General features: G+C 44.9%; 1 protein-coding gene across 2 annotated transcripts in view; it reads right to left on the bottom strand.

Moving 5' to 3' along the window:
- Window positions 1-20,967, bottom strand: part of LOC110531229 (plexin-A2) — a 428,904-nt gene that overhangs the window by 92,091 nt on the left and 315,846 nt on the right. For both annotated transcript variants that reach the window (XM_036988562.2, XM_090185036.1), the window contains 4 exons: window positions 13,070-13,187; window positions 11,277-11,413; window positions 10,094-10,261; window positions 8,582-8,675 (listed from right to left, as the gene is read on the bottom strand). In XM_036988562.2, coding sequence (XP_036844457.1) covers window positions 8,582-8,675; window positions 10,094-10,261; window positions 11,277-11,413; window positions 13,070-13,187 — 517 coding nt within the window. The remainder of the gene's footprint in view (window positions 1-8,581; window positions 8,676-10,093; window positions 10,262-11,276; window positions 11,414-13,069; window positions 13,188-20,967) is intronic.

Genomic DNA, 20,967 nt, shown 5'->3' with positions numbered 1-20,967 from the left:
AGGGGGAAATACTGGCTATGTCAGGGTAGTGAAGAGGGAAATACTGGCTATGTCAGGGTAGTGAAGGGGGAAATACTGGCTATGTCAGGGTAGTGAAGAGGGAAATACTGGCTATGTCAGAGTAGTGAAGGGGGAAATACTGCCCATGTCAGGGTAGTGAAGGGGGAAATACTGGCTATGTCAGGGTAGTGAAGAGGGAAATACTGGCTATGTCAGGGTAGTGAAGGGGGAAATACTGGCTATGTCAGAGTAGTGAAGGGGGAAATACTGGCTATGTCTGGGTAGTGAAGAGGGAAATACTGGCTATGTCAGAGTAGTGAAGGGGGAAATACTGGCTATGTCAGAGTAGTGAAGAGGGAAATACTGGCTACGTCAGGGTAGTGAAGGGGGAAATACTGGCTATGTCAGAGTAGTGAAGAGGGAAATACTGGCTACGTCAGGGTAGTGAAGGGGGAAATACTGGCTATGTCAGAGTAGTGAAGGGGGAAATACTGGCTATGTCAGAGTAGTGAAGAGGGAAATACTGGCTACGTCAGAGTAGTGAAGGGGGAAATACTGGCTATGTCAGGGTAGTGAAGGGGGAAATACTGGCTATGTCAGGGTAGTGAAGGGGGAAATACTGGCTATGTCAGGGTAGTGAAGGGGGAAATACTGGCTATGTCAGGGTAGTGAAGGGAGAAATACTGGCTATGTCAGAGTAGTGAAGGGGGAAATACTGGCTATGTCTGGGTAGTGAAGAGGGAAATACTGGCTATGTCAGGGTAGTGAAGGGGGAAATACTGGCTATGTCAGAGTAGTGAAGGGAGAAATACTGGCTATGTCAGAGTAGTGAAGGGGGAAATACTGGCTATGTCTGGGTAGTGAAGAGGGAAATACTGGCTATGTCAGAGTAGTGAAGGGGGAAATACTGGCTACGTCAGAGTAGTGAAGGGGGAAATACTGGCTATGTCAGGGTAGTGAAGAGGGAAATACTGGCTACGTCAGGGTAGTGAAGGGGGAAATACTGGCTATGTCAGGGTAGTGAAGGGGGAAATACTGGCTATGTCAGAGTAGTGAAGGGGGAAATACTGGCTATGTCAGAGTAGTGAAGAGGGAAATACTGGCTACGTCAGGGTAGTGAAGGGGGAAATACTGGCTATGTCAGGGTAGTGAAGGGGGAAATACTGGCTATGTCTGGGTAGTGAAGAGGGAAATACTGGCTACGTCAGGGTAGTGAAGGGGGAAATACTGGCTACGTCAGGGTAGTGAAGGGGGAAATTCTGGCTACGTCAGAGTAGTGAAGAGGGAAATACTGGCTATGTCAGAGTAGTGAAGGGGGAAATACTGGCTACGTCAGGGTAGTGAAGGGGGAAATACTGGCTATGTCAGGGTAGTGAAGGGAGAAATACTGGCTATGTCAGAGTAGTGAACGGAGAAATACTGGCTACGTCAGGGTAGTGAAGGGAGAAATACTGGCTACGTCAGGGTAGTGAAGGGGGAAATACTGGCTATGTCTGGGTAGTGAAGATAAACAGCATAGGGTTTTATATGGATAGTGATGAAAAACAGCATAGGGTTTTATATGGGTAGTGAGGAAAAACAGCATAGGGTTTTATATGGATAGTGATGAAAAACAGCATAGGGTTTTATATGGGTAGTGAGGAAAAACAGCATAGGGTTTTATATGGGTAGTGAGGAAAAACAGCATAGGGTTTTATATGGATAGTGATGAAAAACAGCATAGGGTTTTATATGGGTAGTGAGGAAAAACAGCATAGGGTTTTATATGGGTAGTGAGGAAAAACAGCATAGGGTTTTATATGGGTAGTGATGAAAAACAGCATAGGGTTTTATATGGGTAGTGATGAGGGAAATGGTGTATCTGAGTCCCAAGATGTGCAGCCATATCATGCTGTCAATCATCTCAGGGCTCGTATAGGCTACTATGACGGAGCAGATAATAATTATCTTGCCACCCACAATCTTAGAAAAGCCTCAGGTATTCTACTCCAACCAGACTAGTACACATTTAAATGAATTATGAAACATTTATTTTCAGCAAATATTGTTCCTTAGCTATCAGTCCAATCAGTCCAATCAGTCCTATCGGTCCTGTCGGTCCTTAGTATTTATCCCTTTCATCATCCAGTATACAGTTGCTCTAGGGCAACAGCTATGAAATCATTTGAATCTTGCCTCCTGACAGGCACTGGATGAGGATGGAGTAGTACGTTGTACAGCAGTTCACAGTCTAGGCCCTCTGGTTGAATTCATTAGCAGAATCTACTGCAGTCTGCAGCAGCCCACTCAGCCCAGGCACCCTGCGCCAGGTCTCTGACTTGGAGAGAGGGAGGCAGTAGAGGAAATGGGCTTCAGGGGTCATGAGTACAAGAGAGGAGACAGCTCTGTTAGGTCAAGGGTCAAAGATTATGTGAGCAATATTCTGGCCAATGACTGATATTAGTAGCTGACATCAATCCTACCCCACATCCATTTCCTTCCATGTCCTCTTTGTTTCCACCAGCTGTTCATTCTGACAATATGGCTCTGATATTAGTCGTATGGATGGATGGATGGAGAGTTGAGAGAGGAGGGGATGGATGGATGGTGCAGACATAGTGGATGAGGAGAAAATAACCTGACAAGACTAGAAGACGTAGGAGCTGAGAGGTTATTAACCAAGCCTTTATCATGATGTAATTGAGAGGGAGCAGGATGTATCTATAGTGGAGTAACCGTATATTCCTTCATTCTATCTGAGTGTTCATTATAGACTGAGTGGACAAAACATTAGGAACACCGTCCTAATATTGAGTTGCACTCCCTTTTGCCCTCACAACAGCCTCAATTCGTCAGGGCATGGAAAGCGTTCCACACGGATGCTGGCACATGTTGACTCCAATGTTTTCCACAGTTGTGTCAATCTGGCTGGATGTCCTTTGGGTGGTGGACCATTCTTGATACACACACGAAAATGTTGAGCATGAAAAACCCAGCAGCGTTGCAGTTCTTGACAAACTCAAACCGGTGAGCCTGGCACCTACTACCATACCCCGTTCAAATGCACTTAGATATGCTGTCTTGCTCATTCACCCTCTGAATGGCACACATGTCTCAACTGTCTCAAAGCTTAGAAATCCTTCTTTGACCTGTCTCCTCCCCTTCATCTACATGGATTGAAGTGGCATTAATAAGGAATAATAACTTTCAACTGGATTCACCTGGTCAATCTGTCATAGAAAGAGCAATTGTTACATTCCCCAGTTTCTGTGTTGTTTTGGGTTTGTATGTGTTTGTATGTGTGTATTTCAGGAAATGGCTTCCTGGATTCTAAGCAGCCGATTGATCGGCCCCATCGACGATTGGAGCTCTGACCCCTCCCCCTCGTCAGGGGAAACAGCTGTTTTCATTTACCAACTCCTTCTCCGGCCAGATAAAAGCCAGTGTTCCTTTATCAGGAGAGAGAGCTTCTGTGATGTCCTGTGTTGGTTGTTGCTCAGTTTTGTTGAAAGTCTTTTTTTTGTAGCTGCTACTTCTGAGGTATGTGTGCGCCAAAAGGAGTCAGTGTTTTGGATTAGTGAAATTGTTCACTGTAAGTTATTAATCATTCTGTTTCATTTGTTCCCAGGGGAGGAAGGGGAAGGCATCTTGGGAGTGCTTAGGCAAGAGGCCTGCGGGCATACATAACCCGTAGTATTTACTGTCTATGCACGCTAGTTAAGACCTGGGCGGACCACCCCCTGTATTTTGGTTAGGGGCAAAGGTGCTAAAAGGGTAGGTAGGTAGAGGGTAGGTAGTTAGGTAGGTAGAGGGTAGGTGGATAGGTAGAGGGTAGGTGGATAGGTAGAGGGTAGGTAGAGGGTAGGTGGGTAGGTAGAGGGTAGATGAATAGGTAGAGGGTAGATGAATAGGTAGAGGGTAGATGAATAGGTAGAGGGTAGATGAATAGGTAGAGGGTAGGTGAATAGGTAGAGGATAGGTGGATAGGTAGAGGGTAGGTGGATAGGTAGAGGGTAGGTGGATAGGTAGAGGGTAGGTGGATAGGTAGAGGGTAGGTGGATAGGTAGAGGGTAGGTGGATAGGTAGAGGGTAGGTGGATAGGTAGAGGGTAGGTGGGTAGGTAGAGGGTAGGTGGGTAGGTAGAGGGTAGGTAGAGGGTAGGTGGGTAGGTAGAGGGTAGGTAGAGGGTAGGTGGGTAGGTAGAGGGTAGGTAGGTAGGTAGGTAGGTAGAGGGTAGGTGGATATGTAGGTAGAGGGTAGGTGGATATGTAGGTAGAGGGTAGCTAGGTAGGTAGAGGGTAGGTGGATAGGTAGGTAGAGGGTAGCTAGGTAGAGGGTAGGTAGAGGGTGGGTGGGTAGGTAGGTAGAGGGTAGGTGGGTAGCTAGGTAGGTGGATAGGTAGGTAGAGGGTAGGTGGATAGGTAGGTAGAGGGTAGCTAGGTAGGTAGAGGGTAGGTAGAGGGTAGGTGGATAGGTAGGTAGAGGGTAGCTAGGTAGGTAGAGGGTAGGTGGATAGGTAGGTAGAGGGTAGGTGGGTAGCTAGGTAGGTAGAGGGTAGGTAGAGGGTAGCTAGGTAGGTGGTGGGTAGGTAGGTAGGTAGGTAGAGGGTAGGCAGGTGGGTAGGCAGGTAGGTAGGTAGAGGGTAGGTAGGTAGGTAGGTAGAGGGCAGGTAGGTAGGTAGAGGGCAGGTAGGTAGGTAGGTAGAGGGTAGGTAGGCGGGTAGGTAGAGGGTAGGCAGGTAGGTAGGTAGGTAGGTAGAGGGCAGGTAGGTAGGTAGGTAGAGGGTAGGTAGGCGGGTAGGTAGAGGGTAGGCAGGTAAGGTAGGAGAGGGGTCTAACTTTTACTTTCTTTGCTTTGGTTCCGTCCAGACCCTCCCCACCTCCTGTGTTAAGGAAATAAATTCCCTGTAACCGGTAATATTCTCTGCCGCTGTCACCCTTACCCGCACCTACAATCACATACCTCTTTCACTCCATGGGGAGTTGAGTGTAGCAGGGTGTTGCGTTCCCTCCTCCAAGAGGCGTACGTAACAGCAATTCATGACATATTTTGTACACTCAGCGTATGCCTCTTGGGGGTGATGTACCATTTCCTAGGAGGACAAAGTTCTAAAGAGAGCTGTCTGATTGCATAAGGACTGTAGGTGCTATACTGCTCTATAGACCTAGTGATGTATATGTCTCTCTCTTTTAATCAGCTCAAAATGCTGCTGATCGTTTCCACTTCTGACAATCAAGCCTGCGTCCCAAATGGCACCCTATTCGCCTATATAGTGCACTACTTTTTACTAGGACCCATAGTCGTGCACTTTGGGAAGCAGGCTCTACTGTATCTATTTCATTATGACATCACATCAGACATCTTAATGGGCCAGAATGTGGCAGGGGAAATTCTTTAAGAGAAGATAGGAGAAAATTAGGTTCTGTGAGAGGAAAAATACACCTTTTGCTTTAATCAGAGCCAATGATTAATGTTTCAGTTGTGAACCGGTGACAGGTATAGAGCGTGTCACGAAAAACAGTGTCTCCCTTTCTGTGCCTTCTTCTTTGTGAAGAATCGTGTGCAGGTGACAAGAGGGAGGGCGGGAGATTGAGAGGCAATTTAGTGGGAGGCAGATGACACTTTGAAGGCTGACTTGACAGGCCCGCTCTGGGCTGGGCCCTGATTGCACGGCTGCTGCTGCGCTGTTTGCCTTTCCCCTGTGACAAAGACGAGAGGAAGGGATGAAGAGATCCATAATTGTAACCTAGGCAGTTAATAAAAATTCACACAGCGGCTTCTTCTCTTCTCCTCCTTCTGGAGCAAGGAAATCAAAGAGGAGCCGAGTGTCTGTGAGAGGCACTCTGTATGTGTGTGTGGCGAAGTGAGACTGCACTTTAAAGGAGAACGCCGCTGAGCGTTCAAAGCTTTCTGCTTTCACCTGAGTGACACAGCAGACAGCACCCACACACAAGTCAAATCCTATTTCAGCTCAGAGGCTTACAAGAATTCTTACTGATCTGATCCAGTTCTTTTCGTGTGAATAAAGCAGTGAGTCTGTCTTTCATTAGAACCAAAATGACTGTGTTTCTTCTGGGTTTCTTCATATAAAAGGGTCTTATGGAGAAATTGTCCATACATGAAGACATGTAGTAGAACAAAAGCCTAGGGAAGGGTTTGCAAACTGGCGGCCCGTGGGCTGAATTTGGCACGCAGGTGATTTTATTTGTCCCTCCAAGTTTTCTAACCAACAAAATATATATATTATTTTTTGTTACTGTTGGACGTAAAAACACCAGCAAATAAAGTGATTTACAATTTTACTAAGTATTCCTACACATAAGAGATACATGTGATCATATACAAATGTAAGCAAGGTTTAAAATGATTGTTTTAGTCAAATATTATATGTTTGGGCTTCTTGCGGTCAAGAAAAAATGTAGTTGAAGGTCCCTGGCCTAGAGCACAGTTCTGATGTTGGGTACTGAAGCAATCATGAAGAAACACAGGCACCTCAGAACCACAGTCTGTCTGAGTGGGGGAGGGTTGTGGATGCAGAAGGTATGGAGACACTACTTTGGAACAAATATGTTCAGAGATTCTCTAAAAAGATTATCTGAGACCCAAAAAGCAAGATTCTAGTGAGGTGTGAGACGGAAGTCATTATATAATAAGACCATTAAAAAGATACTTGAGAACGAGGTCATGATGGTGGTGTTGTGTGTGTATGCATGTATCATTTCTGTGACTGTACAGTATGCATCTGCCTAAAGTTTGTGCTGTGTTTGAGTTTGTACTATAAATGTCTTTATGATACGCTGCATTTCCTGGCATGAAGCACTTGTTCCACAATACCTGTTTTCCCTCCCTCCCTCTACTCTGCCCTCCCCACCTTCACCCTGACCACCCACCCGACCTCAACATTGGAAAAAGACCATTCCCTTAATTAAACATGTACCCAGAGGACTAGAGCATAAATGCAATTTGTAACGATTCCCCCGCCTGCCCGGCCTTGATTATACAGAGAGGGGCTCTTTATGCTGAACAAAGCCTTCTGACAACACTTAATCTTCCATTAGAACCCACTAGGAACAGAACAGCCCCCGGTCTTCCCCAGCCTTCCAAACCCACCACCATCCAACCCTTCCCATGCCCTCCAACCCTCTCACCCCTGCCCGCCAGCCCCCCACGCTCCTACCCTCAAACCCACCAGCCATCCACCCTCCAACCTGCTCCTACACTCCAGATTTACAGAAAAGTGTCTGAGGTAATTCAAATTCAGGCTGAAGTCTCAAACCATAACAACAAGGCTAAGCAGGTTAGAGAAAGACTGTATAGAGCTGTGGCCCTGACAGACTGGAGCCTGATTGTGTTAAAACTCTCTAATTAAATACTGCATGGGAACCCCTCTCCATCTGCTCCATTAACTTATTCGATATAGGGGGCGCTCTTTTAATTTTTGGATAAAAAAAAGTTCCCGTTTTAAACAAGATATTTTGTCACGAAAAGATGCTCGACTATGCATATAATTGACAGCTTTGGAAAGGAAACACTCTGACGTTTCCAAAACTGCAAAGATATTATCTGTGAGTGCCACAGAACTGATGCTACAGTCGAAACCAAGATGAAATTTCAAACAGGAAATGCCCCAGATTTTGAAGACGCTGTGTTCCAATGTCTCCTTATATGGCTGTGAATGCGCCAGGAATGAGCCTACACTTTCTGTCGTTTCCCCAAGGTGTCTGCAGCATTGTGAAGTATTTGTAGGCATATCATTGGAAGATTGACCATAAGAGACTACATTTACCAGGTGCCCGCTTGGTGTCCTCCGTCGAAATTATTGCGTAATCTCCAGCTGCGTGTATTTTTCCATTTGCTTCAGAGGAGAAACCCAACTGCCACGAATGATTTATCATCGAATAGATATGTGAAAAACACCTTGAGGATTGATTCTAAACAACGTTTGCCATGTTTCTGTCGATATTATGGAGTTAATTTGGAAAAAAGTTTGGCGTTGTAATGACAATTTTCGTTTTTTTTTCTTAGCCAAACGTGATGAACAAAACGGAGCGATTTCTCCTACACAAATAATATTTTGGGAAAAACTGAACATTTGCTATCTAACTGAGAGTCTCCTCATTGAAAACATCCGAAGTTCTTCAAAGGTAAATTATTTTATTTGAATGCTTTTCTTGTTTTTGTGAAAATGTTGCCTGCTGAATGCTAGGCTTAATGCTATGCTAGCTATCAATACTCTTACACAAATGCTTGTGTAGCTATGGTTGAAAAGCATATTTTGAAAATCTGAGATGACAGTGTTGTTAAAAAAAGGCTAAGCTTGTGAGTAAATATATCTCTTTCATTTCATTTGCGATTTTCATGAATAGTTAACGTTGCGTTATGGTAATGAGCTTGAGGCTATGATTACGCTCCCGGATACGGGATTGCTCGACGCAAGAAGTTAAGACACTAGCTAGAGCATTAAGGGAGATTTGAAATATGGTTTGTGGGGAGGTTGGGGGTTAGCAGGACAAGCATTTGAATGACTCAATCATCCTCCACATCATCTATGTGTGTGTGTGTGTGTGTGTGTGTGTGTGTGTGTGTGTGTAGTACTACTCACGTTGACAGACTCACGGCCTCCGTACTTGACGCGTATCCTAGGCTCCTGAACCACATCCAGATTAGTTCCTGTCACCATCAGAGGAGTGTGGCCGCTGTTTCACACACACAGAAAAGTTTTACAAACAAACACACCGGACTACAACACTTCCTCTCCAAAACGTCCTGCCTGCACAAGCCTTTGTCGGAAGTTTTTACCTCAGATAAAAATTTTAAAAAGTGTTTTCAGAAGATAATAGGTTTTTGAGGTAAGTAAATGATTAAAGAGGATTTTAACTGAACTTAAGTAGATCTGGCAGGCTCAAGTTTGAGGGGGTCGTAGCTACGTGGCTCAATGGATAATACAACACAAACAAGGCCGGCTTGGCTAAAACAAACACAGACAGACAGACAGGAGAGACAGGGCAGGTGCCGGAGCAGGGGCCTTCCCTACAGCTGTTTGGCCTGTTATAGGGATTGGGACTGTTATAGTGGTTGCTGAAATACTGAAGTAACACTGAGGACTGTTAGGTGACTGGGCTGGGAGCACTAGATTAGCATCTAGATCAGCATCTGGGATCAGCATCTAGATCAACATTTAGATCAGCATCTAGAGCAGGATCTGCCTGCCTGTCGACTACGGCCCTACACTACGCTATGCTACACTCCTATACCTCCTTTCTCCTGGGCTGAGGCAAGGGGCGGTGCTCTCATTTCAGAAAAGAAAGAACAAGTTTGACTAAACAAAGCTCTGTCCCACATCTCTTCTCTCTGTCTGTTTCTCAGTGGAGAGAGAGAAGACCTGCTGCTCTCTTCTCTTCCAGATAAACTCCACCTTGACTGATATCTGCTGCACACTTGGACCCCTCATCATCTCTCTCTTTAATTACAAACTCTGTCTACCTGGGATATGCTGCAGCAATGCACTACCATTACTAACATTGCCGCTCACTAACACAACTATACCCACAACTATAGACACTCACTACCACAACTATAGACACTCACTACCACAACTATAGACACTCACTACCACAACTATAGACACTCACTAACACAACTATAGACACTCACTACCACAACTATAGACACTCACTACCACAACTATAGACACTCACTAACACAACTATACCCACAACTATAGACACTCACTACCACAACTATAGACACTCACTACCACAACTATAGACACTCACTACCACAACTATAGACACTCACTACCACAACTATAGACACTCACTACCACAACTATAGACACTCACTACCACAACTATAGACACTCACTAACACAACTATAGACACTCACTACCACAACTATAGACACTCACTAACACAACTATAGACACTCACTAACACAACTATAGACACTCACTAACACAACTATAGACACTCACTAACACAACTAGCTTATGCTAGAAGAAAAATAACTAATTTTCAGTGTTGCGTTTGATGATGGGGTCTGACTATGAGGGACTGGGAACATGGACAAGTGGTTGTTTACCCTCATGTTTAGGAGAGGTGTTGGTGGTGTTACCTGGCGATGCTCCACTCTGGCTCAATGCGCTGGACGGTGGGGTCCTCAATGTAATCGAAGCTCAGGCTCTCCTTGACCTGGGCCCGGTCCACACTCACACTGATCTGGACCGAACCCACCCCAGTCAGGGAGGGAGCAGAGTAACACACGATCTCTGTCATGGTCCGCCTGCAGGGAACACGCACACGCACACACACACACCGTCAATGTCTGCGTCTCTCCTTTCATCACTTTCTCCATCCCATGGATCCCTGCACTACCTGCTCACCCCCTGAAACTAGCTCTGTTCATCAGCCACCCTCCATCCTCCTCTTCTCTCATCCTCTCCTCTCTCTCCACGGTCAGAATCACAGTGGAGAACACATGGCTAGTAATTAGCCCAGATCTCATTAAAGCTGCCTTGACTCCTCAACCTTACAATGTTACAATGAAACCTATTCCTTTCTGTTCCACTGCACCGCTTCAAATAGATATCGGAAAGGAAAGGGAGAGATAGGAGAGGGTGGGAGGGATGGAGAGAGGTAGGGAGAGAGAGGTAGAGCAGGAAAAAACAGGTAGCGAGAGGAAGGGTGGGAGAGAGAAAGAGAGAACTGAAAAAGTCAGATCTAAGAAAAAGGGTGACTGAAAAAGGAAGGAAAATCCCAGGCTGGGTGCACAAGGACGTCTGGAGGTTATTATTATTGAGGTTTGATGCAGTGGGTCATCAAACCTTATTAAGCTGTACATACATGTATATACTAAAACATCTATATACAACTTGCTACTACTGGACTGTGATGTGTGGTTGTCTCACCTAGCTATCTTATTATAAAATAAAAGAAAATATGTCCCAACCTCCTACTACTGGACTGTGATGTGTGGTTGTCTCACCTAGCTATCTTATTAGAAAATAAAATAAAAGAGAGCCGCACACTCTAGGAGCTCAAATGCCAGCACCTCACCTAAATAGGTGTGCGTTTCTTTTTCTTCTAGATTCACCTAGCTATCTTGTAAATGTAGGGGGCTCTCACTTAGAAAAAGATCCAACTGGATAAGACAGCAAAAGTTAGATCATTGATATTTATCTGAGAAAGTCATAATTGTTGAAAACATGACAGGAGAGATCAGAGGAGAGTATTAACAGCATGTATTAAACTACCACAAATAAACCAGTCTGAGGGGGCGAGGTGGGTCTCCCTCTTACCCGTAGAACTCGCACGTCTGGTTCCCAAAGAGGACGGTGACACTGCTGCCAGCGCCAAGGTTCTCTCCCATGATGGTTACCTTGCTGCCCCCTGACTCAGGCCCTCTGGTGGGGGACAGGCCCTGTACCGACGGCATCTAAAGGAGGGAAGGAGAGAGAGAGAGAGCGCGAGGGAGAGCGATGAGCGACAAGTGAGAGAGAGAACCATTTCTCTGTCACTGTAATGTATTAATCTGTCACACCTCCTGTCCTTCATACATTATTGTCTACTCTACACAGAGCCACAGCAGCAAATAACAGCTTTCAACTGCCCTGAGGTATGCCCAAACTCTGCACTACGAACCCATGTAAAGAGGAAGCTAAATAAAACCGGGAGCTTTTAGTCCCTCCGAGATCCCACTCATCTTGTGTTGTGTTACTGTGTTCGCCATTGCTGAGTTCGTATCCCACCGAACCGTTTAAAAGGTAGTCTGAAAATAACTAGTGTTAACAGGAGCCCGGCCCTGTCTGCCTGCCTGTCATCAGAGAGCACACAGACAGACAGAAAACATCCACACAGACAGCCTGCTAGGCTGGTAACACACTGATAAAACAGAGTACCGACTCTGACACACACACACACACACACACACACACACACACACACACACACACACAGAGAGACAGACAAAGACGCAAAACACACACTCCATTTCCACTGTTCTTTGTCATACTTCCTGTCTGTATAGCTTTGTAAAACAGGCGGCCACGTGGGACCGTGTTTTGTTGTCTACAAAATTGAAGAGAGCTTTTGCTATGTGTAATTTTCTTTCACGGTGCTGTGATATTAGGGAATTGCAGTTATAGTACTGTAGTACCCACACACACACAGCGCTGATGTCAGTACTACCTGAGCAGCAACAAAAAATCAAATCAAATCAACATGAATTATGGGTGACAAAAGTGTCAGTACACACACACAAACGTCACACACTGTTCCTCGCCCAGTGCTGTACAATTCATTGGACAGGCTAAAGCGGTACTCTCTGGAAACAGTGCAAGTAATTACTAGCCGTTGTTAATTGTTAAGGGGTAGCTAATTGGGAGTGTGTGAATGGGAGTGTTGATTATCAGTTAGCTGCAGGCTAGCTTTAGTATGGGTGAGATACAGGTGTGGAGCATAGCTGCTGTCTCCCCATTTATTCTATTATCAACACCTATTATCCATTTATTAACTGCTGATTTCCCTGGGAACTTCTGTGGCAATCACTAGGCTATGCAGTATTTCAACAATCACTAGGCTATGCAGTATTTCAACAATCACTAGGCTATGCAGTATTTCAACAATCACTAGGCTATGCAGTATTTCAACAATCACTAGGCTATGCAGTATTTCAACAATCACTAGGCTATGCAGTATTTCAACAATCACTAGGCTATGCAGTATTTCAACAATCACTAGGCTATGCAGTATTTCAACAATCACTAGGCTATGCAGTATTTCAACAATCATTAGGCTATGCAGTATTTCAACAATCAATCAAGCAAAGGCTTCATTATATCAACGGTAGGATTTTCATGACTTATTTTCTGGCTTTCAAGATGACAATGGTGATAGACATCAAAGAGAGATAGGAGAAATACTACTACTTCCTCATTCTAAAATGTTTGTGTTCTAATTGCGTTCGGCCAGTTGAGATAAACTTCATTTAGCATTTGTAATACTGTGAATCAGAACAACTAGTGTAATACAACTGGAGAGAAAAAAACTATAAAAACACTTAATTACTGACTGATAGTGTTTAAAGTCTTACCACGAAGGAGTAGAGCTGGGAAGAGTGAGTCTTGAGCGCAGGTATGCACTCCCCGACACACAGTTGGACTGGTCCAGCTTTGCTGTCTGCTGGGGCAGCATCCATCTCACAGACTATCCTGGAAAACACACAACCTCTCAGGTTAGGGTATTCAAAACATCATTTATTTTACCCGGTAAGTTGACTGAGAACACATTCTCATTTACAGCAACGACCTGGGGAATAGTTACAGGGGAGAGGAGGAATGAGCCAATTGGAAGCTGGCGATGATTAGGTGGCCATGATGGCCAGATTGGGAATTTAGTCAGGACACCAGGGTTAACACCCCTACTCTTATGATAAATGTCATAAGATCTTTAGTGACCACAGAGAGTCAGGACACTCGTTTAATGCTCCATCCGAAAGACAACACCTTACACAGGGCAATGTTCCCAATCACTGTTCTCTGGAATAGGGATATACTGTATTTAACGATCGTTCAAAAGCTTGGGGTCACTTAGAAATGTCGTTGTTTTTGAAAGAAAAGCTACTTTTTTGTCAATTTAAATAACATCTAATTGATTAGAAATACTGTGCAGACATTGTTAATGTTGTAAATGACTATTGTAGCTGATTTGTCATGGAATATCTACATTGGCATACAGAAGCCCATTATCAGCAACCATCACTCCTATCTTCCAATGGCACATTGTGTTAGCTAATCCAAGTGTATCATTTTAAAAAGGCTAATTGATCATTTGAAAACCCTTTTGCAATTATGTTAGCACAGCTGAAAACTGTTGTCCTGATTACAGAAGCAATACAACTGGCCTTTAGACTAGTTGAGTATCTGGAGCATCAGCATTTGTGGGTTCGATTACAGGCTTAAAATGGCCAGAAACAAAGACCTTTCTTCTGAAACTCGCCAGTCTATTCTTGTTCTGCGAAATGAAGGCTATTCCATGCAATAAATAACCAAGAAACTGAAGATCTTGTACAACGCTGTGTACTACTCCCTTCACAGAACAGCGTAAACTGGCTCTAACCAGAATAGAAAGAGGAGTGGGAGGCCCCGGTGCACAACTGAGCAAGAGGTACATTAGAGCGTCTAGTTAGAGAAACAGACACCTCACAAGTCCTCAACTGGCAGCTTCATTAAATAGTACCCGCAAAACACCAGTCTCAACGTCAACAGTGAAGAGGCAACCCCAGGATGCTGGCCTTCTAGGCAGAGTTGCAAAGAAAAAGCCATATTTCAGACTGGCCAATAAAAATACAAGATTAAGATGGGCAAAAGAACACAGACAATGGACAGAGATATGGCTTTTTCTTTGCAACTCTGCTCCTCCACCAGTAGTCACAACTCACTACACCCCTCACACCAGCAGCCCTATAACTTCCTGGGGAGTGGAGGATACTAGACATCATAAATATCCCTCCACTAACAAGGCCCCTGCTGTGCCAAACAAGCTGTAGTGTCGCCGTAGCAACGTCCAATGTAAATCACAGTGAGGACCCTAGCTGACGCCCCGCTGCTGATCAATACAACTTTATCATACAGCAAGATCAGGAGTCTCCCTCTGCCGGCAGGTGGCCAGATCAAATGACATAATAAAACCAGAATGTCTATCGATCGAAGCTCGCAGAGATTAATAAAAAACAAGAATCAATCATGATGTTGCGGGAGATGGAGTGAGAGAGAGAGAGAGATTGAGAGAGAGAGAGAGAGAGAGAGAGAGAGAGAGAGAGAGAGAGAGAGAGAGAGAGAAAAGGAAAAAGATAGAGGGATGGATAGTGGGTAGGCCACATCGTTGTTTCTTCAGCGCTGATCTCCTAAATCACAACTAATGACGCCTAGAGAGCTCCTGGCTGAGTGGAAGAGAGAGACTCCTGGAGGGTTTAGTCCCAGGCAGGGACTATGGTATATCTCCCCTGAGGAGAGAGACTCAGCAGGGCCTTAGTGTGCCGGAGTAGTACCTGGCCCATCTCCTCCATTATGAGGACTGCTACTAATGCCAACTGTCCACACAACCTGCAACCACTCAAAAGTTTATCATGATCTCTCATAGAGTGAACACGAGACTCAAAGTCTGGCAATAAGAGTCAAGTATCCCCTGCTCAAGAGATGTTGCTGCATTGAAAGGTAACGAGAAATGAAGTGTCTTTGTTCTTAACAAGTATCAAAAACTATGAAAGCTTGCTCAGCATTCAGAAGACAGGATGCCTTCTGTCTGATCCAGCCTGTCAGAAAGAGTCTGCTTCTGAGATGACATTGTTCAGAAAGGATGTTTGAGAAAAAAGTGCATTGTGACACCTTTCTGCTTCCTCAGTGGCTTTTGGTTCGGCATTGAAAAGGGGGGCTGGCTTGGGTTTGTTCCACCTTAGCTGGACTGACCACTGGTCGGGGACCATTGTAGTGACACACCAGGTGCGTTTGATGGATCCTTTTTGCCTTCTTCTGGTGCCTCTTGTGGGGGAAGTAATCTAGAGGTAATTGAGAGTGATCAGATTACGTTGCGTAGTTTGGGTAATCCAAACATGACTTTACTGATTGCATTTGGAGAGTAACCATTTGTGTGATACTGACCCTGTGACTACTATTAGTACTGTCTTAGAGGAACTGCTATTCCCTTACCAACTACTACAACTTACTACTACTACTACTGCTGCTACTACTACTACTACTGCTGCTACTACGACTACTGCTACTACTGCTACTGCTACTACTACTGCTGCTACTACTGCTACTACTGCTACTGCTACTACTACTACTACTGCTGCTACTACTGCTACAACTACTACTACTACTACTACTAGTGCTACTACTGCTACTACTACTACTGCTGCTACTACTACTACTACTACTACTACAACTACTACTACTACTACTACTACTACTGCTGCTACTACTACTACTACTACTACTAGTGCTACTACTGCTACTACTACTACTACTACTAGTGCTACTACTGCTACTACTACTGCTGCTACTACTGCTGCTACTGCTGCTACTACTGCTGCTACTACTACTACTACTGCTGCTACTACTACTACTGCTACTACTACTACTACTACTAGTGCTACTACTGCTGCTACTACTAGTGCTACTACTGCTGCTACTACTACTACTACTAGTGCTACTACTGCTGCTACTACTACTACTACTACTAGTGCTACTACTGCTACTACTACTACTACTACTAGTGCTACTACTACTACTAGTGCTACTACTGCTGCTACTACTACTACTAGTGCTACTACTGCTACTACTACTGCTGCTACTACTGCTGCTACTGCTGCTACTACTGCTGCTACTACTACTACTACTGCTGCTACTACTACTACTGCTACTACTACTACTGCTGCTACTACTACTACTACTACTGCTGCTACTACTGCTGCTACTACTACTGAGGTTGCCAGACAGTCTTCTCATTTCCATCAGACACTGTTTACACTGTGATATAAATGAATTCACTCCAGCAGTGTCCCAATCGGATTAAACTGCTGTCAGATCAGTGCACTGCTGACAAATGGTCCCCTACAGCCAGTGGCATGCAGCGCATTTCAATTACACACACAGCCAGCCAGGGCTGGAGCCAGTTAGATCTCTCCAACCACCTATAGTACCGCCCCCAAATAAAACTTTACCCAATACAACACCAACTCTACCCAATCTAGCTACCAAAAGATATTCAAAAATGTGCCTCTGCCCACATAACAACAGCCAACATTTTTGCCTCCAAGACATTTATAGTTTAAAGTATGCACATCAAAGTACAACCTTTGTTTAATTCATTATTTGTCTTGTGCTTAATTTGCAAGTTTTCTGATTTGCCTCGGAACTGGGAGCTGAGTGTTGAGGTACAAAGGTGTAGTGCTCAGTGGTGTTCAGAGGGCTTGCAAAAGAAGTAGGCCAGCGGAGGAATTAAGGTAAAGGACTTCACTCTACTCTGTTCTGCTCTACTCTGTTCTGCTCTACTCTACTCTACTCTGTTGTGTGCCAGGCTACCTCTGTTTCAGGGTCTGTACTGCCAACACAAAACTATTGTGTAATTGTTCTCCCATTCATATGGAGGAGAGAGTAGAGTCTGAGTGCTTGTCAGTCTATATGTTTCTTCTGCAACACAGGTATTTTTATGACTCTGTTCTGCAGCCTCTATATTCAAGTCCATCCATTCTTAAATTATAGGTTGCGACCCACAGACCTGTTAATGGTGGGTCGCAACGTGTCAGAGTAAATGTATAATTGTTTCATTAATTACTGGAATTGATTTGGCCAAGCGCATGTGCGCTCTTGGTTCAGTGCGCTCTCTGCTTAGCAGCGGTCTCTGCTCAATTTGGCAGCTGTGCGAGAGGGAGTGGTAGAGGGGGATGCCCGTGTGCTTCGCTGTTTGCCTGATCTTTTTCTGTTTTCAGTTTTCTTGAAGATCACTCCGCGACCCACAGCGTTGTTGTTCAGCAGAGCAGATGATGCTCTGTCAGCCACTGACTTGTCATTCCCACCCGCCATCACTTCTCCACAAGTTCTGACTGAGCTCAATCGTCATGGAACGCAAATACAGCGATGAGATTCTCTCTCCTGGTTTAATACAAACTTTGAGAAATAACGAGGAGCGCCCACAATGTGTTTTGTGCATGGAAGTGCTTAGTAATGTGTCTCTCAAAACGAACAAATTAAAATGACAGGTCCTGACCAAACATCCACAGCATGATGCTAAACCCAGGGAATACTTTCAGAACAGGGCAGAATGCTTCAGTTAACAGTGCTTTGACAGTGGAAAACTAAGTCAGCTAGCAAGGCATTGTCATTTTATAACAGGTGATGATGATAAGCAGAAATAAGGGAGTGCTATCTCTCATAGTAGTAGATATGAGTTTCTCTTTCCATCAGTCCCCAGGCCTTGTACACAGCTAATAGCTAGCATTAGCCAAAGCAACCTAGCTAGCTACTGATGCAATCCCCGGTAACTGTACAGATGGAAAATGAACAGGCCTGCTGTACATCTTACTGTAGAAATTGTTAAACTAGTCTAGGTTGGAACTGTTGCTGTTTTAAAATTAAAATACTATTTTTTTATTCTGAACTGGAATAAACTGATTGAAGCAAGATGTTTTTTGAGACCAACACAGTTCTGGGTTGCTCATCTGCAGCAGGAAGCGGTCTCCTGCCTGACTGAGAAAGCAGTAGATGTTCAGATCCAGTTTGGTACCACATACCTACGCAAGTCAGGGTTCTCAAGTACAGAAACAGTGTCAATGCTGAGCATCACCTCAGTGATGTACTCAAAAACTGAGTCCAGAATAGACATGCTTGTTGAAAACTTCAACCAGCCACACACCTCTCATTAGGACTGTGTGTGTCTGTGTGTCTGTGTGTGTGTGTTCTGGTCTACATCTGTGTGATGTGATCAATCAGTTTATTCCAGTTCAGAATAAAAATGATTTATTGTATTTTAACAGCAACAGTTCATTTAATTGCTATTTGTTTTGCCTATATTGCATTTGTTTTAGGCACAAGGGCAATGAGGCGGCAGGGTAGCCTAGTGGTTAGAGTGTTGGACTAGTAACCGGAAGGTTGCGAGTTCAAACCCCCGAGCTGACAAGGTACAAATCTGTCGTTCTGCCCCTGAACAGGCAGTTAACCCACTGTTCCCAGGCCGTCATTGAAAATAAGAATTTGTTCTTAACTGACTTGCCTGGTTAAATAAAGGTAAAATAAAAAAAAATTAAAAAAAATAAAATGAAATGTACTGATATTTATGTATAATTGCATATTTTCCCAGGCTGAATTTTTTAAAAGAACCTCTGCTCTGCTCTACTCTACTCTACTCTACTCTACTCTACTCTACTCTACTCTACTCTACTCTACTCTACTCTACTCTACTCTACTCTACATGTGAGGGGCATACTGTACTGACAGAGAGGGTTCCAATTCAGTCAAAAGTCTGAGAGTTCTTACACCTGTCAAGGTGAGGATTAGGGTCACGGACAGGGTTTGGGACATGGTGAGGGCTTGGGTCAAGTTAAGGGTTTGGGTCAAGGTTAGGGTCAAGGTGAGGGTTTGGGTCAAGGTGAGGGTTATGGTTAGGATAAAGGTGAGGGTTATGGTTAGGGTCAAGGTGAGGGTTTGGGTCAAGGTGGGGGTTATGGTTTGGGTCAAGGTGAAGGTTTGGGTCAAGGTGAGGGTTATGGTTAGGGTAAAAGTGAGGGTTGGGTCAAGGTGAGGGGTTATGGTTAGGGTCAAGGTGAGGGTTATGGTTAGGGTAAAAGTGAGGGTTGGGTCTAGGTGAGGGGTTAGGGTCAAGGTTAGGGTAAAGGTGAGGGTTTGGGTTTGGGTCAAGGTGAGGGTTATGGTTTGGGTCAAGGTGAGGGTTATGGTTAGGGTAAAGGTGAGGTTTATGGTTTGGGTAAAGGTGAGGGTTATGGTTAGGGTAAAAGCGAGGGTTGGGTCAAGGTGAGGGGTTATGGTTAGGGTCAAGGTGAGGGTTATGGTTAGGGTAAAAGTGAGGGTTGGGTCTAGGTGAGGGGTTAGGGTCAAGGTGAGGGTTAGGATAAAGGTGAGGGTTATGGTTAGGGTCAAGGTGAGGGTTATGGTTGGGGTAAAGGTGAGGGTTTGGGTCAAGGTGAAGGTTTGGGTCAAGGTGAGGGTTATGGTTAGGGTAAAAGTGAGGGTTGGGTCAAGGTGAGGGGTTATGGTTAGGGTCAAGGTGAGGGTTATGGTTAGGGTAAACGTGAGGGTTGGGTCTAGGTGAGGGGTTAGGGTCAAGGTGAGGGTTAGGGTAAAGGTGAGGGTTTGGGTTTGGGTCAAGGTGAGGGTTATGGTTTGGGTCAAGGTGAGGGTTATGGTTAGGGTAAAGGTGAGGTTTATGGTTAGGGTAAAGGTGAGGGTTATGGTTAGGGTAAAAGCGAGGGTTGGGTCAAGGTGAGGGGTTATGGTTAGGGTCAAGGTGAGGGTTATGGTTAGGGTAAAAGTGAGGGTTGGGTCAAGGTGAGGGGTTAGGGTCAAGGTGAGGGTTAGGGTAAAGGTGAGGGTTTGGGTTTGGGTCAAGGTGAGGGTTATGGTTTGGGTCAAGGTGAGGGTTATGGTTAGGGTAAAGGTGAGGTTTATGGTTAGGGTAAAGGTGAGGGTTATGGTTAGGGTAAAAGCGAGGGTTGGGTCAAGGTGAGGGGTTATGGTTAGGGTCAAGGTGAGGGTTATGGTTAGGGTAAAAGTGAGGGTTGGGTCAAGGTGAGGGTTTGGGTCAAGGTGAGGGTTATGGTTTGGGTCAAGGTGAGGGTTATAGGGTCAAGTTGAGGGTTTGGATCAAGGTAAGGGTTGGGTTAAGGTGAGGGTTATGGTTAGGGTAAAGGTGAGGGTTGGGTCAAGGTGAGGGGTATGGTTAGGGTCAAGGTGAGGGTTGGGTCAAGGTGAGGGTTGGGTTAAGGTGAGGTTTATGGTTAGGGTAAAGGTAAGGGTTGGGTCAAGGTGAGGGGTATGGTTAGGGTCAAGGTGAGGGTTGGGTCAAGGTGAGGGTTAGGGTCAAAGATGAGGGCATCCATAAACCACTCAACTCTATTGTACTCAGGGTCAGAAAGTCCTGCTGTGTGTTTACAGGGAGGCTGAGAGGTGTACAGTATATTACCTGTTAGAGAACTGCTATGACAGGGAGGGCTCAATTTGAGTCCAAATCTGAAAGGTCTATATACACCTGTCTAGATGAGGGGAGTGTATCCACAATGCACTGCTCTCCTGACTCGTACTGACTTGTACCTAGTCTATTTGTGGGAGGCAGCAGGAAGCAGGAAGCCAATTATGAAACAGGGTTAATGTGCTCTCTGCTGTACCAGACAATCATAACAAGTAAACAAAGGTAAACACATACAGATGTTCTGGGACTGACAGTGTGCGTGTGTCTATGTGTGTGTGTGTGTGTCTA

This window comes from Oncorhynchus mykiss, chromosome 9, assembly GCF_057628025.1.
Source record: "Oncorhynchus mykiss isolate SJ-2025 chromosome 9, ASM5762802v1, whole genome shotgun sequence".
Lineage (NCBI taxonomy): Eukaryota > Metazoa > Chordata > Actinopteri > Salmoniformes > Salmonidae > Oncorhynchus > Oncorhynchus mykiss.
This window is presented reverse-complemented; position numbering and strand designations above follow the sequence as displayed.